Source organism: Oncorhynchus tshawytscha, linkage group LG26, assembly GCF_018296145.1.
Source record: "Oncorhynchus tshawytscha isolate Ot180627B linkage group LG26, Otsh_v2.0, whole genome shotgun sequence".
Classification (NCBI taxonomy): Eukaryota; Metazoa; Chordata; class Actinopteri; order Salmoniformes; family Salmonidae; genus Oncorhynchus; species Oncorhynchus tshawytscha.
The window spans coordinates 48934234-48959653 of record NC_056454.1 but is presented as its reverse complement, the minus strand read 5'-3'; the positions used below and the strand labels follow the sequence as shown (position 1 = coordinate 48959653).

The window sequence follows — 25420 nt, the reverse complement described above, 5'->3', positions numbered from 1 at the left end:
TCATGCCGACCAGAACCCTACTGTCCTGTCACCGATGTTTTCTTTCAGATTGTCCAGTGTGGTTAAGAGGAAACTACGGGCTACGCCAGGCCAACATAGTACAGCTCACTGTGGCTCAGCTCAGCACTGTGTAAAGGGTATCAGAGTGCTCAACACATTCCATGCACACAGGACAATAAAACAAGTGCATTGCTCAGCATCACTCACTATAAGGAAGACCTACACAGCAGAGGTGTCAATCTCATTCCATGGGGTGCCTAGTGTCTGCTGGTTTTTGTTTTTTCCTTTCAATTAAGACCTAGACAACGAGGTGAGGGGAAATTCCTTACTAATCAGTGACTTTAATTCAATCAAGGACAAGGGAGGAGCGAAAACCCGTAGGGGCGGCAGGGTAGCCTAGTGGCTAGAGCGTTGGACTAGTAACTGGAAGGTTGCAAGTTCAAATCCCCGAGCTGACAAGGTACAAATCTGTCGTTCTGCCCCTGAACAGGCAGTTAACCCACTGTTCCTAGACCAGTTAACCCACTGTTCCTAGACCAGTTAACCCACTGTTCCTAGACCAGTTAACCCACTGTTCCTAGACCAGTTAACCCACTGTTCCTAGACCAGTTAACCCACTGTTCCTAGACCAGTTAACCCACTGTTCCTAGACCAGTTAACCCACTGTTCCTAGACCAGTTAACCCACTGTTCCTAGACCAGTTAACCCACTAGACCAGTTAACCCACTGTTCCTAGACCAGTTAACCCACTGTTCCTAGACCAGTTAACCCACTGTTCCTAGACCAGTTAACCCACTGTTCCTAGACCAGTTAACCCACTGTTCCTAGACCAGTTAACCCACTGTTCCTAGACCAGTTAACCCACTGTTCCTAGACCAGTTAACCCACTGTTCCTAGACCAGTTAACCCACTGTTCCTAGACCAGTTAACCCACTGTTCCTAGACCAGTTAACCCACTGTTCCTAGACCAGTTAACCCACTGTTCCTAGACCAGTTAACCCACTGTTCCTAGACCAGTTAACCCACTGTTCCTAGACCAGTTAACCCACTGTTCCTAGACCAGTTAACCCACTGTTCCTAGACCAGTTAACCCACTGTTCCTAGACCAGTTAACCCACTGTTCCTAGACCAGTTAACCCACTGTTCCTAGACCAGTTAACCCACTGTTCCTAGACCAGTTAACCCACTGTTCCTAGACCAGTTAACCCACTGTTCCTAGACCAGTTAACCCACTGTTCCTAGACCAGTTAACCCACTGTTCCTAGACCAGTTAACCCACTGTTCCTAGACCAGTTAACCCACTGTTCCTAGACCAGTTAACCCACTGTTCCTAGACCAGTTAACCCACTGTTCCTAGACCAGTTAACCCACTGTTCCTAGACCAGTTAACCCACTGTTCCTAGACCAGTTAACCCACTGTTCCTAGACCAGTTAACCCACTGTTCCCAGGCCGTCATTGTAAATAAGAATTTGTTCTTAACACTTAACTGACTTGGTTAAATAAAGGTAGAAAAAAGAAAAAAAGAAAAAAAAGACACTGTGCCCTCCGTGGAATGAGTTTGACACCAGGGGCCTCGAGCAATACTTAAAACAACAGTAACTCACTATGAGGAAGGCTTCTTGCTCCTCGCAGGCTGGTCCTTGGCCGTTGCTGACCGTCATGTTTTTCGTGTACTGGGAAGTTTTGCTGTGGAGGAACAGAACTCTCTTTGTCGCCCCCTTGTGTTTGAGTCTATCCAGGACAAGGTGAACCTGGAACTCTGACAAGTACACAGACAGACGGTAAACATGAGGCCTGGTTAGTGACTAAAACAGTCGCTGACAGCTAGTTTTACACTCATGGCACTAGTGTGATACAAGCAATGCTTTCAGGGGAAATACTAGTTTCCGAAAGACAAATCAAATTTTATTTGTCACATGCTTCGTATCAACAGCTGGAGACTAACAGTGAAATGGCTTACTTAAAATAGAAAAATAATAGAAAAGTAATAACACAAGTAATATTAAATACACAATGAGTAACAATAACTTGGCTATATACATGGGGTACCAGTGCCAGGTCGATGTGCAGGAGTATGAGGTAATTATGGTAGATATGCACATATAACTAGGAATAAAGTGACGAGGAAACAGGATAGATAATAAACACTAGCAGCAGCGTATGTGATGAGTCAAAAACGTTTGTGCCAAAAGGATCAATGCAGATAATCAGGGTAGCTTTTAGTTAAAGGGATACTTTGGGATGTTGGCAATGAGGCCCTTTATCCACTTCCCCGGAGTCTCTAACAGGCTGCACTGCTAGCCTGAAGCTATGACCTAACAGGCCACACTCCTAGCCTGAAGCTATGACCTAACAGGCCACACTGCTAGCCTGAAGCTATGACCTAACAGGCCACACTCCTAGCCTGAAGCTATGATCTAACAGGCTGAACTGCTAGCCTGAAGCTATGATCTAATAGGCCGAACTGCTAGCCTGAAGCTATGATCTAACAGGCCGCACTGCTAGCCTGAAGCTATGATCTAACAGGCCGCACTGCTAGCCTGAAGCTATGATCTAACAGGCCGCACTGCTAGCCTGAAGCTATGACCTAACAGGCCGCACTGCTAGCCTGAAGCTATGACCTAACAGGCCGCACTGCTAGCCTGAAGCTATGATCTAACAGGCCACACTGTTAGCCTGAAGCTATGATCTAACAGGAAGCACTGCTAGCCTGAAGCTATGATCTAACAGGCCTCAGGGCTAGCCTGAAGCTATGATCTAACAGGCCGCAGGGCTAGCCTGAAACTATGATATAACAGGAAGCACTGCTAGCCTGAAGCTTTGATCTAACAGGCCTCAGGGCTAGCCTGAAGCTATGATCTAACAGGCCGCAGGGCTAGCCTGAAGCTATGATATAACAGGAAGCACTGCTAGCCTGAAGCTATGATCTAACAGGCCTCAGGGCTAGCCTGAAGCTATGATCTAACAGGCCGCAGGGCTAGCCTGAAGCTATGATCTAACAGGAAGCACTGCTAGCCTGAAGCTATGATCTAACAGGCCTCAGGGCTAGCCTGAAGCTATGATCTAACAGGCCGCAGGGCTAGCCTGAAGCTATGATCTAACAGGCCGCAGGGCTAGCCTGAAGCTATGATCTAACAGGCTGAACTGCTAGCCTGAAGCTATGATCTAACAGGAAGCACTGCTAGCCTGAAGCTATGATCTAACAGGCTGAACTGCTAGCCTGAAGCTATGATCTAACAGGCTGAACTGCTAGCCTGAAGCTATGATCTAACAGGCTGAACTGCTAGCCTGAAGCTATGATCTAACAGCCTGGGTAACAGGCTGGGTAACAGCGTGGGTAACAGGCTGGGTAACAGCCAGACATGATGTCTCTACAGAGACTCAGGAGGCGAGATGTGGCGCTATACCTACTCCATGCATCCTACATGGCATCCTAATCCCGTTACAGTGCACTACTTTTGACCAGGTTCCACAGGGCTCTGGTCCAAAAAGTAGTGCACAATGTAGGGAATAAGGGCGTCTTTTGGGGACATAGGCACTATTTCAGAGAAGTAGAGGGACAGACAGCTGTGTTTTGCGATCTAACAGGAGTTTCTCTGAGAGAACAGCTTGTCGACAGGGAAGAAGCAAACGCTGTGCTGTAACACTATATCTCCGAGTAGCATTCGTTGAGTAGCAGAGCCCCGTAGGGCGCCAACGTAGCGTAGAGTACTAGTAGTAGATGTCCTTCAGATACTTACTCAGTGAATCTGGTGCACCTCTTCCACTCGCTTTAAGACAGTACTTCACTTTGAAACTGAGGGGAGAACAAGATATGACCAAAAACGAATCAGATTGAACTCTAAAGCAAAGGCCATAGTGTTCTCTAACACCGAACGGTAGCTAGATAAACATGTTGTATGTTTCCAACATCAGCTCTGTCTGTCTGACAGTTAGACAGGACGTTACCAGAGAGGAAGTCTGTCTGACAGTTAGACAGGATGTTACCAGAGAGGAAGTCTGTCTGACAGTTAGACAGGATGTTACCAGAGAGGAAGTCTGTCTGACAGTTAGACAGGATGTTACCAGAGAGGAAGTCTGTCTGTCTGACAGTTAGACAGGAACGTTACCAGAGAGGAAGTCTGTCTGTCTGACAGTTAGACAGGACGTTACCAGAGAGGAAGTCTGTCTGACAGTTAGACAGGACGTTACCAGAGAGGAAGTCTGTCTGACAGTTAGACAGGATGTTACCAGAGAGGAAGTCTGTCTGACAGTTAGACAGGATGTTACCAGAGAGGAAGTCTGTCTGACAGTTAGACAGGATGTTATCAGAGAGGAAGTCTGTCTGACAGTTAGACAGGATGTTACCAGAGAGGAAGTCTGTCTGACAGTTAGACAGGATGTTATCAGAGAGGAAGTCTGTCTGTCAGTTAGACAGGATGTTACCAGAGAGGAAGTCTGTCTGACAGTTAGACAGGATGTTACCAGAGAGGAAGTCTGTCTGACAGTTAGACAGGACGTTATCAGAGAGGAAGTCTGTCTGACAGTTAGACAGGATGTTATCAGAGAGGAAGTCTGTCTGTCTGACAGTTAGACAGGACGTTACCAGAGAGGAAGTCTGTCTGACAGTCCAAAAATCGCGGTCTTCAATGAAGACACCCCCCCAAACACTGTTCATAACATTTTGGCTCCTCAATGCAACCCCTGATATGGACCATATCATCACACACAGACATCAATATCTATTTAAAAAGTGAAAATCTAATTATATTATCTAATTATATTACTCACCAGGACACTTTAGTGTCACTGTCAGGCAGCTTGCAGCTCCTTTCCTCTGGGTTGAGGATCTGAGGGCTGATGTCCAGGGAGGCGTTAACACTGATGACGGGCCGGGCCCTGGGGGGGTGGGGGTCAGAGGTCAAGCTTACATGTCATATACAGAACAGTGTGCACGGGGGGGGGGTGCCTCAAGTCCACATCAGAGAGCTTCAATAGAGACTAAGATCTCATCGTGTTGAGGTCAGACCTCACCAGTGACCGGTCAACACTCTGAACCCCGTACAGGGAGGAGCGTTGGTAAAAGCTTTTCAATAAAAAGAGAGCAATCTGGTGTTTGTTGGAAGTCCTCTAGCAGCACAGGTCTCTGCTCTCACAGCCAGTCAGCCAGCGGGAGAGAAACTCACTCATCTATACGTGGGTTAGCGTTGCTATCCAGAGGCCATCGGTCACGACTACAACAACAGAGCTTTGCTATCGGATCAATTCACCAGTTGATCCTTTAGGAGTTGTTCAGTATTGCATGTCAAATCTATACTGTATATGTCTGTGTTGTGGAACGCCTGTATAATATGTACGCTATTAAGGCTTAATGTGGACTTTGTTCACCAAACACATTCACTTTTTAAATGAGAAACAGCTATTAAAGGCTTAAATGTGCCACTAATTGCATATAAATCATGTGGGATACTTTAACTGAAACAGAAACATGGTTTAGGTGGGATGGATCATGAAGAACAGTACATTGAAGGCATGTGGAACATCAAAGGAAACCACAGCACTACTGTACCTGTATAGAACTGCTTTGTCTGCACCAAATACACCCACTATTAAGTCTGTGGTGGAGGGGGAGAGGGGAGAGAGGGGGAGGTAGAGAGGGGGAGGGGAGGGGGGGAGGGGTAGAGAAGGGGGGAGAGGGGGAGGGGGAGGTAGAGAAGGGGGAGGGGGAGGTAGAGGGGAGGGGGGGGAGTTAGAGAAGGGGGGGGAGAGAGGTAGAGAAGGGGGAGGTGGAGGTAGAGAAGGGAGGGGGAGAGAGAGGTAGAGAAGGGGGGGAGAGGTAGAGAAGGGAGGGGGTAGAGAGGTAGAGAAGGGGGAGAGAGAGGTAGAGAAGGGAGGGGGAGAGAGAGGTAGAGAAGAGAGGGGAAGGGGGAGAGAGAGGTAGAGAAGGGGGAGAGAGGTAGAGAAGGGGGAGAGAGAGGGAGAAGGGGGGGAGAGGAGAGAGGGGGGTAGAGAGAAGGGGGGTAGAGAGGGGGGAGAGAGGTAGAGAAGGGGGAGAGAAGGGGAGAGAGAGGTAGAGAAGGGGGAGGTGGAGGTAGAGAAGGGAGAGGGGGAGAGAGAGGTAGAGAAGGGGGAGAGAGAGGTAGAGAAGGGGGAGAGAGGTAGAGAAGGGGGGGAGAGAGAGGTAGAGAAGGGGGAGGAGAGAGGTAGAGAAGGAGAGGGGGAGAGAGAGAAGGGGGAGGGGGGTAGAGAAGGGGGATAGAGAAGGGGGGGGGGAGAGAGGGGGGGGGAGGGGGAGAGAGAGGGGGTAGAGAGGGGGGAGAGGTAGGGGGGGGGGAGAGGGGGGAGAGGAGAGGGGGAGGTAGAGGGGGTAGAGAGGGGGAGGGGGAGAGAGGGGGAGGTAGAGGGGGGAGGTAGAGAGGGGGAGAGAGGTAGAGGGGGAGAGGTAGAGAGGGGGGAGAGAGGTAGAGAAGGGAGAGAGGGGGGGAGAGAGGTAGAGAAGGGAGAGGGGGAGAGAGGTAGAGAGAGGGGGAGAGGTAGAGAGGGGGGTAGAGAGGGGGAGAGGTAGAGAGGGGGGTAGAGAAGAGGGAGGGGAGGGAGGGGGAGAGAGAGGTAGAGAAGGGAGAGGGGATGATTACACATCAGTATAATGACAGCAGGTTTACCAAGCAACAATCCGTAAGCATTCAGGAACCATAAACCCAGGAAAAAACTAGCAGAGCTGGACTCATTTACGATTTTTCTACGACACTCCAACCTCCCGTAAGGAATCCTCGGTATCCATTCTAGTATCAAACTACCTGGTTACCCATTCTAGTATCAAACTACCTGGTTACCCATTCTAGTATCAAACTACCTGGGTATCCATTCTAGTATCAAACTACCTGGGTATCCATTCTAGTATCAAACTATCTGGGTATCCATTCTAGTATCAAACTACCTGGGTATCCATTCTAGTATCAAACTACCTGGGTATCCATTCTAGTCTAAAACTACCTGGGTATACATTCTAGTGTCAAACTACCTGGGTATACATTCTAGTGTCAAACTACCTGGGTATCCATTCTAGTCTCAAAATACCTGGGTATCCATTCTGGTCAATATCGGTGGCTCCGTGCAGGGAGTATCCAAAGCTGGGGGGCATGTAAGAGGAGGCCCACCTCCCCTCTAGGACCTGAGAAGGCACTGGGTCAGGCCCTGCAGCCCTCCCATTGTGGATGTACACTAGGCCCCTGTGCTTCGGCCCGCCGTAGGGTGCAGCTATGGCAATGTCTGGAACAGAGAAACATTACAGGAAGGAAGATCATCAACAACCCTTAACCCTTTCCCCCAAAAAGCCACAAAGCTTAAAGGGGCCAGAAATTCTGTTCGGAGCATTCCCAGTTGGGCGACAGGCTTCTTTCCTCCTGAATCCAGGAGTTGTCCAACCGGGATTTCTATTAAACAACCTGTGAACTTTCGTAAAGTTTCTGTTATTTTGCTAAAGAACCAGGCACCTGTAGTTGCCTTATACCGTTGAGGCCTCATACATACCGTTAAAGACTCATAACGTGAAAGACTCATACTGTTAAGGCTTCATACATACCGTTAAGGCCTCATACATACCGTTAAGGCCTCATACATACCGTTAAGGACTCATACATTCCATTAAGGACTCATACATACCGTTAAGGCCTCATACATACCGTTAAGGCCTCATACATACCATTAAGGACTCATACATAACGTTAAGGCCTCATACATACTGTTAAAGACTCATAACGTGAAAGACTCATACTGTTAAGGCTTCATACATACCGTTAAGGCCTCATACATACCGTTAAGGACTCATACATTCCATTAAGGACTCATACATACCGTTAAGGCCTCATACATACCGTTAAGGCCTCATACATACCATTAAGGACTCATACATACCGTTAAGGACTCATACATACCGTTAAGGACTCATACATACCGTTAAGGACTCATACATACCGTTAAGGCCTCATACATACCGTTAAGGCCTCATACATACGTTAAGGCCTCATACATACCGTTAACCGTTAAGGCCTCATACATACTGTTAAGGCTCATACATACATGTTAAGGACTCATACATACCGTTAAGGACTCATACATACTGTTAAGGCCTCATACATACCGTTAAGGACTCATACATACCGTTAAGGACTCATACATACTGTTAAGGCCTCATACATACCGTTAAGGACTCATACATACCGTTAAGGCCTCATACATACCGTTAAGGCCTCATACATACCGTTAAGGCCTCATACACACCGTTAAGGACTCATACCGTTAAGGACTCATACATACCATTAAGGACTCATACATACCGTTAAGGACTCATACATACTGTTAAGGCCTCATACCGTTAAGGCCTCAGACATACTGTTAAGGCCTCATACACACCGTTAAGGCCTCATACATACCGTTAAGGACTCATACATACCGTTAAGGCCTCATACATACCGTTAAGGCCTCATACATACCGTTAAGGACTCATACATACCGTTAAGGCCTCATACATACCGTTAAGGACTCATACATACCGTTAAGGACTCATACATACCGTTAAGGACTCATACATACCGTTAAGGACTCATACCGTTAAGGACTCATACCGTTAAGGACTCATACATACCGTTAAGGACTCATACTGTTAAGGCCTCATACACACCGTTAAGGCCTCATACATACCGTTAAGGCCTCATACATACCGTTAAGGCCTCATACATACCGTTAAGGCCTCATACATACCGTTGAGGCCTCATACATACCGTTGAGGCCTCATACATAGCATTAAGGACTCATAACGTTAAGGACTCATACTGTTAAGGACTCATACAGTTGAAGCCTCAGACATACTGTTAAGGCCTCATACATACCGTTAAGGCCTCATACATACCGTTAAGGCCTCATACATACCGTTGAGGCCTCATACATACCGTTGAGGCCTCATACATACCGTTAAGGACGCATAACGGTAAAGACTCATACTGTTAAGGACTCATACATAACGTTAAGGACTCATACCATTAAGGCCTCATACATACCGTTAAGGCCTCATACCGTTAAGGCCTCAGACATACTGTTAAGGCCTCATACACACCGTTAAGGCCTCATACACACCGTTAAGGCCTCATACATACCGTTAAGGACTCATACCGTTAAGGACTCATACCGTTAAGGACTCATACATACTGTTAAGGCCTCATACATACTGTTAAGGCCTCATACATAACGTTAAGGACTCATACCATTAGGGCCTCATACATACCGTTAAGGCCTCATACCGTTAAGGCCTCAGACATACTGTTAAGGCCTCATACACACCGTTAAGGCCTCATACACACCGTTAAGGCCTCATACACACCGTTAAGGCCTCATACACACCGTTAAGGCCTCATACATACCGTTGAGGCCTCATACATACCGTTGAGGCCTCATACATACCGTTGAGAACTCATACATACCATTAAGACCTCATACATACCATTAAGGCCTCAGACATACCGTTGAGAACTCATACATACTGTTAAAACCTCATACATACCGTTAAGACCTCATACATACCGTTAAAATCTCATACATGCCGTTGAGAACTCATACATACCGTTAAAACCTCATACATACTGTTGAGAACTCATACATACCGTTGAAGCCATCCATATCCAGGTCCCCCAGTGTGGCGATAGAACTGCCGAAGCGTGAGTAGATCTCTGTCCCACTCAGTGTGATGGGTGTGTTGAAGGAGAAGCCTCCTTTCCCCAGGAACACAGACACCTGGCCCACCTCCCTCAGCTTCCCATCACTACCACGGTCCATGAACAGAGGGGCCCCTACAAACAGATCCACCAGCCTGAGGAGAGACAGTCAGGTCCATAAATATTTGGTCATTGACCAAGTTATTATTATTTTAGCTGTCTATCACAGCATATTGGAGTTGAAGTTAAATCATGAATAGGAGTTGAAAGTGCAGACTTTCAGCTTTAATTTGGGGGTATTTACATCCAAATCGGGTGAACGGTGCAGGAATTACAGCACTTTTTTATATGTGCCCCCCCCATTGTTAAGGGACCAAAAGTATTGGACAATTGTCTGCTCAGCTGCTCCATGGCCAGGTGTGTTATTCCCTCATTAGTTCATTTACAGGTAAGCAGATAAAAGGAGATGATTTGAAGTGTGGCATTTGGAATCCGTTGCTGTTAACCCTCAAAATGAAGTCAAAAGCGCTGTCACTGCCAGTGAAGCAATCATTAGGCTGACAAATCTTTAAAAAAACAACATCAGAACGATAGTAAAAAGAAAAACTTGAGGTGTGGCCAAATCAACTATTTGGTACATTCCTAAAAAGACAGAACGCACTGGTGAGCTCAAGAACACCAAAAGGCCCGGAAGACCAGGGTGGATGACAGAATCATTATTTCCCTGGTGAATAAAAACCCCTTTTCACGACAGTGGTCCAGATCAATAACACCCTCCAGGAGGCAGGAGTATCTGTGTCAGTCAAGAGCCCACTTCACCAGAGTAAATACAGATGGTTTACCACAAGATGTAAACCACTGGTAAGTCTCAAAAACAGGAACGCCAGATTAGAGTTTGTACCCAAACAACAATCTAAAAAAAAAGCCTGTACAGTTCTGGAATAACATCCTATGGACAGATGAGATGAAGATCGACTTGTACCAGAATGATGGGAAGAGTATGGAGAACGGAAGGAACCACCTCATCTGTGAGTCACGGTGGAGGTTTTCTTTTTTTAATGATTTAATTTAAATCTTTATTTAACTAGGCAAGTCAGTTAAGAACAAATTATTATTTACAATGACGGCCTACCACTGGCAAAACGCGGACGACGTTGGGGCAAATTGTGCGCCGCCCTATGGGACTCCCAAACACGGCCGGTTGTGATACAGCCTGGAATCGAACCACGGTCTGTAGTGATGCCTCTAGCACTGAGATGCAGGGCCTTAGAACCGCTGTGCCACTCGGGAGGTGGTGTTATGGCGTGGGCATGTATGGCTGTCAATGAAACTGGTTCCCTTGTATTTAGTGAGGATGTGGCTGTTGACAGAAGCTGAAGAAGCTGAAGAAGATGAAGATGAATTCTGAAGTGGTTATTATTTGCTCAGATTCAGCCAAATGCTTCAAAACCTTTTGGACGATGCTTCACAGTGCAGATGAACAATGACCCGAAGCAATACTGCGAAAGCAAACTAATATTATTATTAGTGGAATGTTCTGCAACGGCCAAGTCAATCACCTGACCTGAATCCAATTGTGCATTTCGCTTTGCTGAAGGCAAAACGCCACAAGAACAAGCAAGAACTAAAGGCCGCTGCCGTAAAGGCCTGGCAGAGCATCACCAGGGAAGAAACACAGCTTCAGGCAGTCATCGACTGCAAAGGATTTGCAACCAAGTATCAAAATTCATAATTTAATTTATGCTTATGTTAGTTTGTCCAATTACTTTTGAGTCCCTAAATGTTAAAAATAATAATAATAATTGGCTTGGTTTCACTGTAGATTCAGAAACATGTTCAATGGAGATCCTCATTGTAGTCCAGGAGTAAGGTTTTAGTCTATGCTCAGGAAACCAACCCTTCGTTCTGTTACAATTTATTTTGGGTTTAATGGCCCTGACCTACACACAATATTCCCTAATGTTAAAGTGATCTATTACCCGCTGTAAATGATATAACCCAGGGGTTCTCAAAGTGGGGTACGACACCATATGAAACATATGGTCAAACCCAAGGGATCTGTGGAATATGTTCAGAGGGTGTAAAACAATACAATATAATATTATTTGCCTATACATGTTTTTGTTCCTGGGTAACGTGTGCCTGGGGGGCTCACAGGGATATTGGTATCCACCAATTATACATTTTTTGACTCAATACTACTTGTTTTCCACCCAAAACTTTTTGTTTGATATATTTTTGACATAAATACACTGTAATTTAAGCTTTTTTTCTGGCAAAATGTGTGGCAGGATATTAGCTTTAAAGCTGCAACAACAACACAAAATCAGCCCCATGACAAACTGTGTAAAATTGCAGGAAATTAGCTTGAAAACTGCATGTTAATCTCCCATGCTGAGAGGCAGGCCTTTAAAATGTCCCTTTCCAGAGCCCGGGACTTGTTTCATCCAGCCATACATTGCTGAACTCATAGTAAAACTCCTTGTATTCTATTTGAATACCACTCAAGTTGTGTTCTGAATTTGCTATCCCAAAAGGGGTCCCAAAAGGGCACACAAAAAAAAAAAAAGGTTTGAGAACTTCTGAAATAAACTACAATTTTTTTTTTGCCAAGATATTCAACTGCTTCTGAAAACAGTCAGGAGTCTGGAGAGGATGTGTCATTACCCATATACGGTCACGACTGCGTCTTCATCTAGAGATTAATTAGCGAGCTCTGCTACAGGATGAGAACATCTATCGCCTTGAGCTGATAGAGTTTTAGTTTGTATAAAGTCAGGCCCTCTATTTATACCATTAGCAAACATGCTCCAGGAGCAACGCCGTGTTGACTAAAACACCAAGAAAACAAACACAACAAATAAAAAAAACTACCTGAACTTGTCCAATATAAAACACTTGTTGTCCTTTTGCACCACAACCTACTAAGATAGAGCCCAAGTCCCAAATGGTAACCTATGCCCTATGTAGTGCACTACTTTTCACCGGGGTCCATAGGGCTCCGCGCAACATAGTGCACTACTTTCACCAGGTTCAATAGGGCTCTGCCCTATGTAGCGCACTACTTTCACCAGGGTCAATAGGGCTCTGCCCTATGTAGTGCACTATATAAGGGATTAGGGTGACCTTTGGGACATGGCAGTCAGTGTACCCATCATTACTTACCCATCGTTATTGATGTCGGTCGCTGCCACAGAATGGCCGAAGTAGGCAGCCATCTGAGGAGACAGGGAGAAATACAATGTGTTTAACCATCACCCCACAGAGACCAACACGGTGCTGAATAAGGTTTACTACAGAGACCAACACGGTGCTGAATAAGGTTTACTACAGAGACCAACACGGTGCTGAATAAGGTTTACTACAGAGACCAACACGGTGCTGAATAAGGTTTACTACAGAGACCAACACGGTGCTGAATAAGGTTTACTACAGAGACAAACACGGTGCTGAATAAGGTTTACTACAGAGACCAACACGGTGCTGAATAAGGTTTACTACAGAGACCAACACGGTGCTGAATAAGGTTTACTACAGAGACCAACACGGTGCTGAATAAGGTTTACTACAGAGACCAACACGGTGCTGAATAAGGTTTACTACAGAGACCAACACGGTGCTGAATAAGGTTTACTACAGAGACCAACACGGTGCTGAATAAGGTTTACTACAGAGACCAACACGGTGCTGAATAAGGTTTACTACAGAGACCAACACGGTGCTGAATAAGGTTTACTACAGAGACCAACACGGTGCTGAATAAGGTTTACTACAGAGACAAACACGGTGCTGAATAAGGTTTACCACAGAGACCAACACGGTGCTGAATAAGGTTTACTACAGAGACCAACACGGTGCTGAATAAGGTTTACTACAGAGACCAACACGGTGCTGAATAAGGTTTACTACAGAGACCAACACGGTGCTGAATAAGGTTTACTACAGAGACCAACACGGTGCTGAATAAGGTTTACTACAGAGACCAACACGGTGCTGAATAAGGTTTACTACAGAGACCAACACGGTGCTGAATAAGGTTTACTACAGAGACAAACACGGTGCTGAATAAGGTTTACTACAGAGACCAACACGGTGCTGAATAAGGTTTACTACAGAGACAAACACGGTGCTGAATAAGGTTTACTACAGAGACCAACACGGTGCTGAATAAGGTTTACTACAGAGACCAACACGGTGCTGAATAAGGTTTACTACAGAGACCAACACGGTGCTGAATAAGGTTTACTACAGAGACCAACACGGTGCTGAATAAGGTTTACTACAGAGACCAACACGGTGCTGAATAAGGTTTACTACAGAGACCAACACGGTGCTGAATAAGGTTTACTACAGAGACCAACACGGTGCTGAATAAGGTTTACTACAGAGACCAACACGGTGCTGAATAAGGTTTACTACAGAGACAAACACGGTGCTGAATAAGGTTTACTACAGAGACCAACACGGTGCTGAATAAGGTTTACTACAGAGACCAACACGGTGCTGAATAAGGTTTACTACAGAGACCAACACGGTGCTGAATAAGGTTTACTACAGAGACCAACACGGTGCTGAATAAGGTTTACTACAGAGACCAACACGGTGCTGAATAAGGTTTACTACAGAGACAAACACGGTGCTGAATAAGGTTTACTACAGAGACCAACACGGTGCTGAATAAGGTTTACTACAGAGACAAACACGGTGCTGAATAAGGTTTACTACAGAGACCAACACGGTGCTGAATAAGGTTTACTACAGAGACCAACACGGTGCTGAATAAGGTTTACTACAGAGACCAACACGGTGCTGAATAAGGTTTACTACAGAGACCAACACGGTGCTGAATAAGGTTTACTACAGAGACCAACACGGTGCTGAATAAGGTTTACTACAGAGACCAACACGGTGCTGAATAAGGTTTACTACAGAGACCAACACGGTGCTGAATAAGGTTTACCACAGAGACCAACACGGTGCTGAATAAGGTTTACTACAGAGACCAACACGGTGCTGAATAAGGTTTACTACAGAGACAAACACGGTGCTGAATAAGGTTTACTACAGAGACCAACACGGTGCTGAATAAGGTTTACTACAGAGACCAACACGGTGCTGAATAAGGTTTACTACAGAGACCAACACGGTGCTGAATAAGGTTTACCACAGAGACCAACACGGTGCTGAATAAGGTTTACTACAGAGACCAACACGGTGCTGAATAAGGTTTACTACAGAGACCAACACGGTGCTGAATAAGGTTTACTACAGAGACCAACACGGTGCTGAATAAGGTTTACTACAGAGACCAACACGGTGCTGAATAAGGTTTACTACAGAGACCAACACGGTGCTGAATAAGGTTTACTACAGAGACCAACACGGTGCTGAATAAGGTTTACTACAGAGACCAACACGGTGCTGAATAAGGTTTACTACAGAGACCAACACGGTGCTGAATAAGGTTTACTACAGAGACCAACACGGTGCTGAATAAGGTTTACTACAGAGACCAACACGGTGCTGAATAAGGTTTACTACAGAGACCAACACGGTGCTGAATAAGGTTTACTACAGAGACCAACACGGTGCTGAATAAGGTTTACTACAGAGACCAACACGGTGCTGAATAAGGTTTACTACAGAGACAAACACGGTGCTGAATAAGGTTTACTACAGAGACAAACACGGTGCTGAATAAGGTTTACTACAGAGACCAAACACGGTGCTGAATAAGGTTTACTACAGAGACCAACACGGTGCTGAATAAGGTTTACTACAGAGACCAACACGGTGCTGAATAAGGTTTACTACAGAGACAAACACGGTGCTGAATAAGGTTTACTACAGAGACAAACACGGTGCTGAATAAGGTTTACTACAGAGACCAACACGGTGCTGAATAAGGTTTACTACAGAGACCAACACGGTGCTGAATAAGGTTTACTACAGAGACCAACACGGTGCTGAATAAGGTTTACTACAGAGACCAACACGGTGCTGAATAAGGTTTACTACAGAGACCAACACGGTGCTGAATAAGGTTTACTACAGAGACCAACACGGTGCTGAATAAGGTTTACTACAGAGACCAACACGGTGCTGAATAAGGTTTACTACAGAGACCAACACGGTGCTGAATAAGGTTTACTACAGAGACCAACACGGTGCTGAATAAGGTTTACTACAGAGACCAACACGGTGCTGAATAAGGTTTACTACAGAGACCAACACGGTGCTGAATAAGGTTTACTACAGAGACAAACACGGTGCTGAATAAGGTTTACTACAGAGACAAACACGGTGCTGAATAAGGTTTACTACAGAGACAAACACGGTGCTGAATAAGGTTTACTACAGAGACCAACACGGTGCTGAATAAGGTTTACTACAGAGACCAACACGGTGCTGAATAAGGTTTACTACAGAGACCAACACGGTGCTGAATAAGGTTTACTACAGAGACAAACACGGTGCTGAATAAGGTTTACTACAGAGACCAACACGGTGCTGAATAAGGTTTACTACAGAGACCAACACGGTGCTGAATAAGGTTTACTACAGAGACAAACACGGTGCTGAATAAGGTTTACTACAGAGACCAACACGGTGCTGAATAAGGTTTACTACAGAGACCAACACGGTGCTGAATAAGGTTTACTACAGAGACAAACACGGTGCTGAATAAGGTTTACTACAGAGACAAACACGGTGCTGAATAAGGTTTACTACAGAGACAAACACGGTGCTGAATAAGGTTTACTACAGAGACCAACACGGTGCTGAATAAGGTTTACTACAGAGACCAACACGGTGCTGAATAAGGTTTACTACAGAGACCAACACGGTGCTGAATAAGGTTTACTACAGAGACCAACACGGTGCTGAATAAGGTTTACTACAGAGACCAACACGGTGCTGAATAAGGTTTACTACAGAGACCAACACGGTGCTGAATAAGGTTTACTACAGAGACCAACACGGTGCTGAATAAGGTTTACTACAGAGACCAACACGGTGCTGAATAAGGTTTACCACAGAGACCAACACGGTGCTGAATAAGGTTTACTACAGAGACCAACACGGTGCTGAATAAGGTTTACTACAGAGACAAACACGGTGCTGAATAAGGTTTACTACAGAGACCAACACGGTGCTGAATAAGGTTTACTACAGAGACCAACACGGTGCTGAATAAGGTTTACTACAGAGACCAACACGGTGCTGAATAAGGTTTACCACAGAGACCAACACGGTGCTGAATAAGGTTTACTACAGAGACCAACACGGTGCTGAATAAGGTTTACTACAGAGACCAACACGGTGCTGAATAAGGTTTACTACAGAGACCAACACGGTGCTGAATAAGGTTTACTACAGAGACCAACACGGTGCTGAATAAGGTTTACTACAGAGACCAACACGGTGCTGAATAAGGTTTACTACAGAGACCAACACGGTGCTGAATAAGGTTTACTACAGAGACCAACACGGTGCTGAATAAGGTTTACTACAGAGACCAACACGGTGCTGAATAAGGTTTACTACAGAGACCAACACGGTGCTGAATAAGGTTTACTACAGAGACCAACACGGTGCTGAATAAGGTTTACTACAGAGACCAACACGGTGCTGAATAAGGTTTACTACAGAGACCAACACGGTGCTGAATAAGGTTTACTACAGAGACCAACACGGTGCTGAATAAGGTTTACTACAGAGACAAACACGGTGCTGAATAAGGTTTACTACAGAGACAAACACGGTGCTGAATAAGGTTTACTACAGAGACAAACACGGTGCTGAATAAGGTTTACTACAGAGACCAACACGGTGCTGAATAAGGTTTACTACAGAGACCAACACGGTGCTGAATAAGGTTTACTACAGAGACAAACACGGTGCTGAATAAGGTTTACTACAGAGACAAACACGGTGCTGAATAAGGTTTACTACAGAGACCAACACGGTGCTGAATAAGGTTTACTACAGAGACCAACACGGTGCTGAATAAGGTTTACTACAGAGACCAACACGGTGCTGAATAAGGTTTACTACAGAGACCAACACGGTGCTGAATAAGGTTTACTACAGAGACCAACACGGTGCTGAATAAGGTTTACTACAGAGACCAACACGGTGCTGAATAAGGTTTACTACAGAGACCAACACGGTGCTGAATAAGGTTTACTACAGAGACCAACACGGTGCTGAATAAGGTTTACTACAGAGACCAACACGGTGCTGAATAAGGTTTACTACAGAGACCAACACGGTGCTGAATAAGGTTTACTACAGAGACCAACACGGTGCTGAATAAGGTTTACTACAGAGACAAACACGGTGCTGAATAAGGTTTACTACAGAGACAAACACGGTGCTGAATAAGGTTTACTACAGAGACAAACACGGTGCTGAATAAGGTTTACTACAGAGACCAACACGGTGCTGAATAAGGTTTACTACAGAGACCAACACGGTGCTGAATAAGGTTTACTACAGAGACAAACACGGTGCTGAATAAGGTTTACTACAGAGACAAACACGGTGCTGAATAAGGTTTACTACAGAGACCAACACGGTGCTGAATAAGGTTTACTACAGAGACCAACACGGTGCTGAATAAGGTTTACTACAGAGACAAACACGGTGCTGAATAAGGTTTACTACAGAGACCAACACGGTGCTGAATAAGGTTTACTACAGAGACAAACACGGTGCTGAATAAGGTTTACTACAGAGACCAATACGGTGCTGTCTCTGTGTGGACCGTAACAGACTCCCTGTCTCTGTGTGGACCGTAACAGACTCCCTGTCTCTGTGTGGACCATAACAGACTCCCTGTCTCTGTGTGGACCATAACAGACTCCCTGTCTCTGTGTGGACTGTAACAGACTCCCTGTCTCTGTGTGGACCGTAACAGACTCCCTGTCTCTGTGTGGACCGTAACAGACTCGCTGTCTCTGTGTGGACCGTAACAGACTCCCTGTCTCTGTGTGGACCGTGACGTACTCCCTGTCTCTGTGTGGACCGTGACGTACTCCCTGTCTCTGTGTGGACTGTAACAGACTCCCTGTCTCTGTGTGGACCGTGACGTACTCCCTGTCTCTGTGTGGACCGTGACGTACTCCCTGTCTCTGTGTGGACTGTAACAGACTCCCTGTCTCTGTGTGGACCGTAACAGACTCCCTGTCTCTGTGTGGACCATAACAGACTCCCCCTGTCTCTGTGTGGACCGTGACGTACTCCCTGTCTCTGTGTGGACCGTGACAGTACTCCCTGTCTCTGTGTGGACCATAACAGACTCCCTGTCTCTGTGTGGACCGTAACAGACTCCCTGTCTCTGTGTGGACCGTGGACGTACTCCCTGTCTCTGTGTGGACCGTAACAGACTCCCTGTCTCTGTGTGGACCGTAACAGACTCCCTGTCTCTGTGTGGACCATAACAGACTCCCTGTCTCTGTGTGGACCATAACAGACTCCCTGTCTCTGTGTGGACCGTAACAGACTCCCTGTCTCTGTGTGGACCGTCACGTACTCCCTGTCTCTGTGTGGACCGTAACGGAGATTTCAAGAGGAACCCTCAAAACAAATCATATTAATTATGTCAACATTCCTTTCATCCTGCTGGCTCAGAGTCGGTATGCACGCACGCACATGCACGCACACACATGCACGCACGCACATGCACGCACACACATGCACGCACACACATGCACGCACACACAGTTTCATGTAAAACCACTACCATCTCATACCGTACCTGTGTTCCTGTGAAGTTCAGGACGGACTGCATGTTCCTCCCATTGAAGATGTTCACCTACATGGCAAGACAACATAACTGACTCGGTTTTCACCCACTGACATAATAATAGTTAGCCTAGTTGATATAGTCTGTGTGTTTTAGCCATGGCAATAATAGTTGTCTATAGCACACACAGCACAGATGCAGTAAAGAGATAAATTGAACTGACCAAAACAATGGAAATGCCATGGCAATGTCACGCCACCCCCCCCCCTTTAAAAATGTGCCTACATTTAAGCTATTGTTTAAATGTGTATTTAACACTATTTGGGGTAAACATCAGAGTGTAATGCTTGTATGGATGTCAACCCCGACACATGATTATGTCATCGTCACTAATCAACTTATATTTCAAAATGGCTTCAAGTACCACCACTGATTTCTATATGGCTAGCTATGCTACCAGCTGATACGAACAGAAGTTAGCGTTTAGCAGATATTATTTTATAAACTGAAAATAACCATTTCTAAATATTAGTCAGTGAAAACAGCGAAATAGATCTAAATTCGGATTTTAGTAACCACATTGTGGGCCTGTTAGAACACAAAAAATCATGACGAATATGATGAATATCCACATTGTAAAATCTGAGTTTTTGATTGTGCGCCAATGGAGACCTTGTTCTTCCCTCACGGTACGTTGACCTCTTTAACAGCATCCAGACCCCTTCACTTTGTAGCAAATGTATATAATTTTAAAAATTATTTAAAAAATAACAGAAATATCACATTTACATAAGTATTCAGACCCTTTACTCAGTAGTTTGTTTGAAGCATCCTTGGGCAGTGATTACAGCCTCGAGTCTTCTTGGGTATGACGCTACAAGCTTGGCACAGCTGTATTTGGGGAGTTTCTCCCATTCTTCTCTGCAGATCCTCTCAAGCTCTGTCAGGTTGGATGGGGAGCGTCGCTGCACAGCTATTTTCGGGTCTCTCCAGAGATGTTCGATCGGGTTCAAGTCTGGGTTCTGGCTGGGCCAGTCAAGGACATTCAGAGACTTGTCCCGAAGCCACTCCTGCGTTGTCTTAGCTGTGTGATTAAGGTTGTTGTCCTGTTGGAAGGTGAACCTTCACTCCAGGCTGGGTCCTTAGCGCTCTAGAGCAGTTTTTCATCAAGGATCTCTCTGTACTTTGCTCCGTTCATCTTTCCCCCCATCCTGACTAGTCTCCCAGTCCCTGCCACTGAAAAACATCCCCACAGCATGACGCTGCCACCACCATGCTTCACCGTAGGGATGGTGCCAGGTTTCCTCCAGATGTGACGCTTGGTATTTCAGCCCAAGAGTTAAATCTTGTTTCTCATGGTCTGAGAGTCTTTAGATGCCAAGCGGGCTGTCATGTGCATTCTACTGAGGAGTGGCTTCCATCTGGCCACTCTATCATAAAGGCCTAATTGGTGGAGTGCTGCAGAGATGGTTGTCCTTCTGGAAGGTTCTCCCATTTCCACAGAGGAACTCTGGAGCTCTGTCAAGGTGATTATCAGGTTCTTGGTCACCTCCCTGACCAAGGCCCTTCTCCCCCGATTGATCAGTTTGGCTGGGTAGCCAGCTCTAGGAAGAGTCTTTGTGGTTCCAAACTTCTCCCATTTAAGAATGATGGAGGCCACTGTTCTTGGGGTCCTTCTTGGGGTCCTTCAATGCTGGTCCCCTTCCCCAGATCTGTGTCTCAACACAATCCTGTCTCGAAGCTCTACGGACAATTCCCTCGACCTCAAGGCTTGGTTTTTGCTCTGACATGCACTGTCAACTGTGGGACCTTATATAGACAGGCGTGTGCCTTTCCAAATCATGTCCAATCAATTGAATTTACCACAGGTGGACCCCAGTCCAGTTGTACAAACATCTCAAGTATGATCATTGGGGTATTGAGCATAGATTGAAGATTTTTTTTTTTACTTAAACCATTTTAGAATAAAACACAACAAAATGTGGAAAAAGTGAAGGGGTCTGAATACTTTCCGAATGCACTGTAAATAAAGGTTAATCTCTCATTGACAGACTACGTAGAATCTTGGGTTAACCAAGATTAAATGAAAGCTAAGTAATTGTTTTTATACACAATTCTGCTTGTATATATAAGCTCATAATACTTACATAGCCCAGAGCTTTGTCTCCCCTGGGTACCCCGGTAATGTAATCTGTACAACACAACAGAAATCACAGAAATAATGTTACAACTAGATCACCATTGAACTGTTCTATATAGAATGTTAAAACTAGATCACCATTGAACTGTTCTATATAGAATGTTAAAACTAGATCACCATTGAACTGTTCTATATAGAATGTTAAAACTAGATCACCATTGAACTGTTCTATATAGAATGTTAGAATGAGATCACCATTGAACTGTTCTATATAGAATGTTAGAATGAGATCACCATTGAACTGTTCTATATAGAATGTTAAAACGAGATCACCATTGAACTGTTCTATATAGAATGTTAAAAATAGATCACCATTGAACTGTTCTATATAGAATGTTAAAAATAGATCACCATTGAACTGAACTATATAGAATGTTAAAACTAGATCACCATTGAACTGTTCTATATAGAATGTTAGAATGAGATCACCATTGAACTGTTCTATATAGAATGTTAGAATGAGATCACCATTGAACTGTTCTATATAGAATGTTAGAATGAGATCACCATTGAACTGTTCTATATAGAATGTTAAAACTAGATCACCATTGAACTGTTCTATATAGAATGTTAAAACTAGATCACCATTGAACTGTTCTATATAGAATGTTAAAACTAGATCACCATTGAACTGTTCTATATATAATGTTAAAACTAGATCACCAAAACTAGATCACCATTGAACTGTTCTATATAGAATTTTAAACTAGATCACCATTGAACTGTTCTATATAGAATGTTAGAAAAAGATCAGCATTAAACTGAACTATATAGAATGTTAAAACTAGATCACCATTGAACTGTTCTATATAGAATGTTAGAATGAGATCACCATTGAACTGTTCTATATAGAATGTTAGAATGAGATCACCATTGAACTGTTCTATATAGAATGTTAGAATGAGATCACCATTGAACTGTTCTATATAGAATGTTAGAATGAGATCACCATTGAACTGTTCTATATAGAATGTTAAAACTAGATCACCATTGAACTGTTCTATATAGAATGTTAAAACTAGATCACCATTGAACTGTTCTATATATAATGTTAAAACTAGATCACCAAAACTAGATCACCATTGAACTGTTCTATATAGAATTTTAAACGAGATCACCATTGAACTGTTCTATATAGAATGTTAAAAAAAGATCAGCATTAAACTGAACTATATAGAATGTTAGAATGAGATCACCATTGAACTGTTCTATATAGAATGTTAAAACTAGATCACCATTGAACTGTTCTATATAGAATGTTAGAATGAGATCACCATTGAGCTGTTGCATTCTGGAACATTAAGTATCAAGCACAGAACTAAGACATTCCACAACACATTACTGCACCAAACCCAGAGATTACAGTATGGAGCATCCCACTTGTACAAGTGACAAAATAACATGAGTAGGTGAAAGGCCATGTATACGCAGTACTAAACAGAGGAAGGAGTGTTGATGGAGACAGAAGAGACATCAGTAGATGGGAACAGTTTGATGGCCTAAACTTACCATCTTCTCCATCAGCATTGAAGTCACCGACAGTCACAGAATAACCTGGAAGTAAACATCAAATCAATACCAAATTAGACAGAAGACATGGTGCCAGCAGAGTAGAGTATCGTTGAGGTACTACATTCTACAACAACAGACCATGCACAGTTTAACAACATTGCTAAATCCTCTGCCACAAAACCCTAAGAGCTCATTCAATTCTTTAACGATAGTTATGAGCCTCTCACAGAGCCAAAACAAGAGCTTCAACACCACTTGAGAACATGCTAATCAAAGTAAGCAAAATGAATATGTCCCACATGGCACTCTATCACCCTACGGGCCCTGGTCAACAGTAGGGCACTACAGAGGGAATAGAGGGCCGTTTGGGACTCAGGACTACAGGACTTACCTAAATAGCTGTCATCGTACTGAGCGCTGGCAGACTTAGTGGTCAGCTGGTTACTGTAAGGAGTGTAGTATTGTCTATTGAACCTGGTGATGATCTCAGAGATATCATCACTTATCAGCTGACCTGTGGAAATAACATACAGCGTATCACCTTATCAGGGCTTCTACTCCTTAATAATGACAAAATGTTAGTAAGGGTCAGGGGGTGAGAGAGGGTTTGTGTAGCCTAATTTGTCTTGGTCTAAATTGTGCTTCTGCTTACATTTTTCACAAAAAATGCTTCAAGGTGAAAGAGAATCTAATATACACTGAGTGCACAAAACATTAGGAACACCTTCTACTATTGAGTTGCAGACTGGCATGGCACCCATACAAATGTTGACCGTTTTTAAATTCCACCCCTCCCTAATCAAATTCACTCAGTGCCTACCCAGCATAGCAGCAGCCAATGAGCCGCCCCGTTACGAACAACTTTGACAGCTTTAAAAAAGGGGCTGTATTTGCTCCTTTGACTCACAACAGGATGTTGCAACGAGCAGCACACCCAAAGAAAAACAACATCTCAACATGTTCCCTGGGTCACAGAATCTGTCACAGAATTAAGAAACCAATTCAAGGGAGAGAGAATGTTTTTGTAATGTTACACGGTTCCCATGTTCTCAGAGTACAAGATATTGTCCTAGACATTTCGTGGGACTGTTGCTAGAACATTCCTGTGTCCAGTTTCCTGAGGGTTAGGAGAAAATTCCATCAATGTCCCACCAAACATACAGAGAACATGGCTGCTTTGTTCTCAAAACATAAGATATTACTGTTATAGACACATTGCTAGAACATTCCTGTGTCCAGTTGTCAGGACGTCACCTGATGGTCCTAGAGAAAACATCTTGTTCCCACTGATCCACATCGCATCTTGTTCCTGTGGCCCAGCCCATCAAGGCTCTGATTGGTCAACCACTGTTACTGTGGCTCAGCCCATCAAGGCTCTGATTGGTCAACCACTGATCCACATCACATCTTGTTACTGTGGCCCAGCCCATCAAGGCTCTGATTGGTCAACCACTGATCCACATCACATCTTGTTACTGTGGCCCAGTCCATCAAGGCTCTGATTGGTCAACCACTGCTACTGTTGCCCAGTCCATCAAGGTCCTGATTGGTGAACCACTGTTACTGTGGCCCAGCCCATCTAGGCCCTGATTGGTCAACCACTGTTAACTGTTGCCCAGCCCATCAAGGTCCTGATTGGTGAACCACTGTTACTGTGGCCCAGCCCATCAAGGTCCTGATTGGTGAACCACTGTAACTGTTGCCCAGCCCATCAAGGCCCTGATTGGTGATCCACATCACATCTTGTTACTGTTGCCCAGCCCATCAAGGCCCTGATTGGTTGGTGAACATCTTCGTTCAAGGCATTCAGATCTTCCTGCTATGTCGACATGTCCATCTCAGTTATCAGTTCATTAGAATATTTGAGAGCTTGGGACTATCAAGCATTGTTTCATTTTGTTTAGTTATTGACATCAGCCTTGTACTGTTGTTCAGTGTTCTCTCCCTGGTGTTTTGCGGGTACTATTTAATGAAGCTGCCAGTTGAGGACTTGTGAGGTGTCTGTTTCTCAAACTTGACACTCTAATGTACTTGTCCTCTTGCTCAGGTGTGCACCGGGGCATCCCACTCCTCTTTCTATTCTGGTTAGAGCCAGTTTGCGCTGTTCTGTGAAGGGAGTAGTACACATCGCTGTACGAGATCTACAGTTTTTGGGAATTTCTCACATGGAATAGCCTTCATTTCTCAGAACAAGAATAGACTGATGGGTTTCAGAAGAAAGGTCTTTGTTTCTGGCCATTTTGAGCCTGTAATCAAACCCACAAATGCTG

General features: G+C 44.6%; 1 protein-coding gene across 1 annotated transcript in view; it reads right to left on the bottom strand.

Moving 5' to 3' along the window:
* LOC112239256 (integrin alpha-V-like) overlaps window positions 1-25420 on the bottom strand; it is a 72045-nt gene that overhangs the window by 19162 nt on the left and 27463 nt on the right. The window contains exons 7-17 of the mRNA XM_042306771.1: window positions 23542-23664; window positions 23148-23192; window positions 21586-21629; window positions 19451-19507; window positions 12853-12905; window positions 9637-9842; window positions 7058-7249; window positions 5550-5595; window positions 4772-4879; window positions 3742-3797; window positions 1606-1760 (exon numbers count right to left, since the gene is read on the bottom strand). Coding sequence (XP_042162705.1) covers window positions 1606-1760; window positions 3742-3797; window positions 4772-4879; window positions 5550-5595; window positions 7058-7249; window positions 9637-9842; window positions 12853-12905; window positions 19451-19507; window positions 21586-21629; window positions 23148-23192; window positions 23542-23664 — 1085 coding nt within the window. The remainder of the gene's footprint in view (window positions 1-1605; window positions 1761-3741; window positions 3798-4771; window positions 4880-5549; window positions 5596-7057; window positions 7250-9636; window positions 9843-12852; window positions 12906-19450; window positions 19508-21585; window positions 21630-23147; window positions 23193-23541; window positions 23665-25420) is intronic.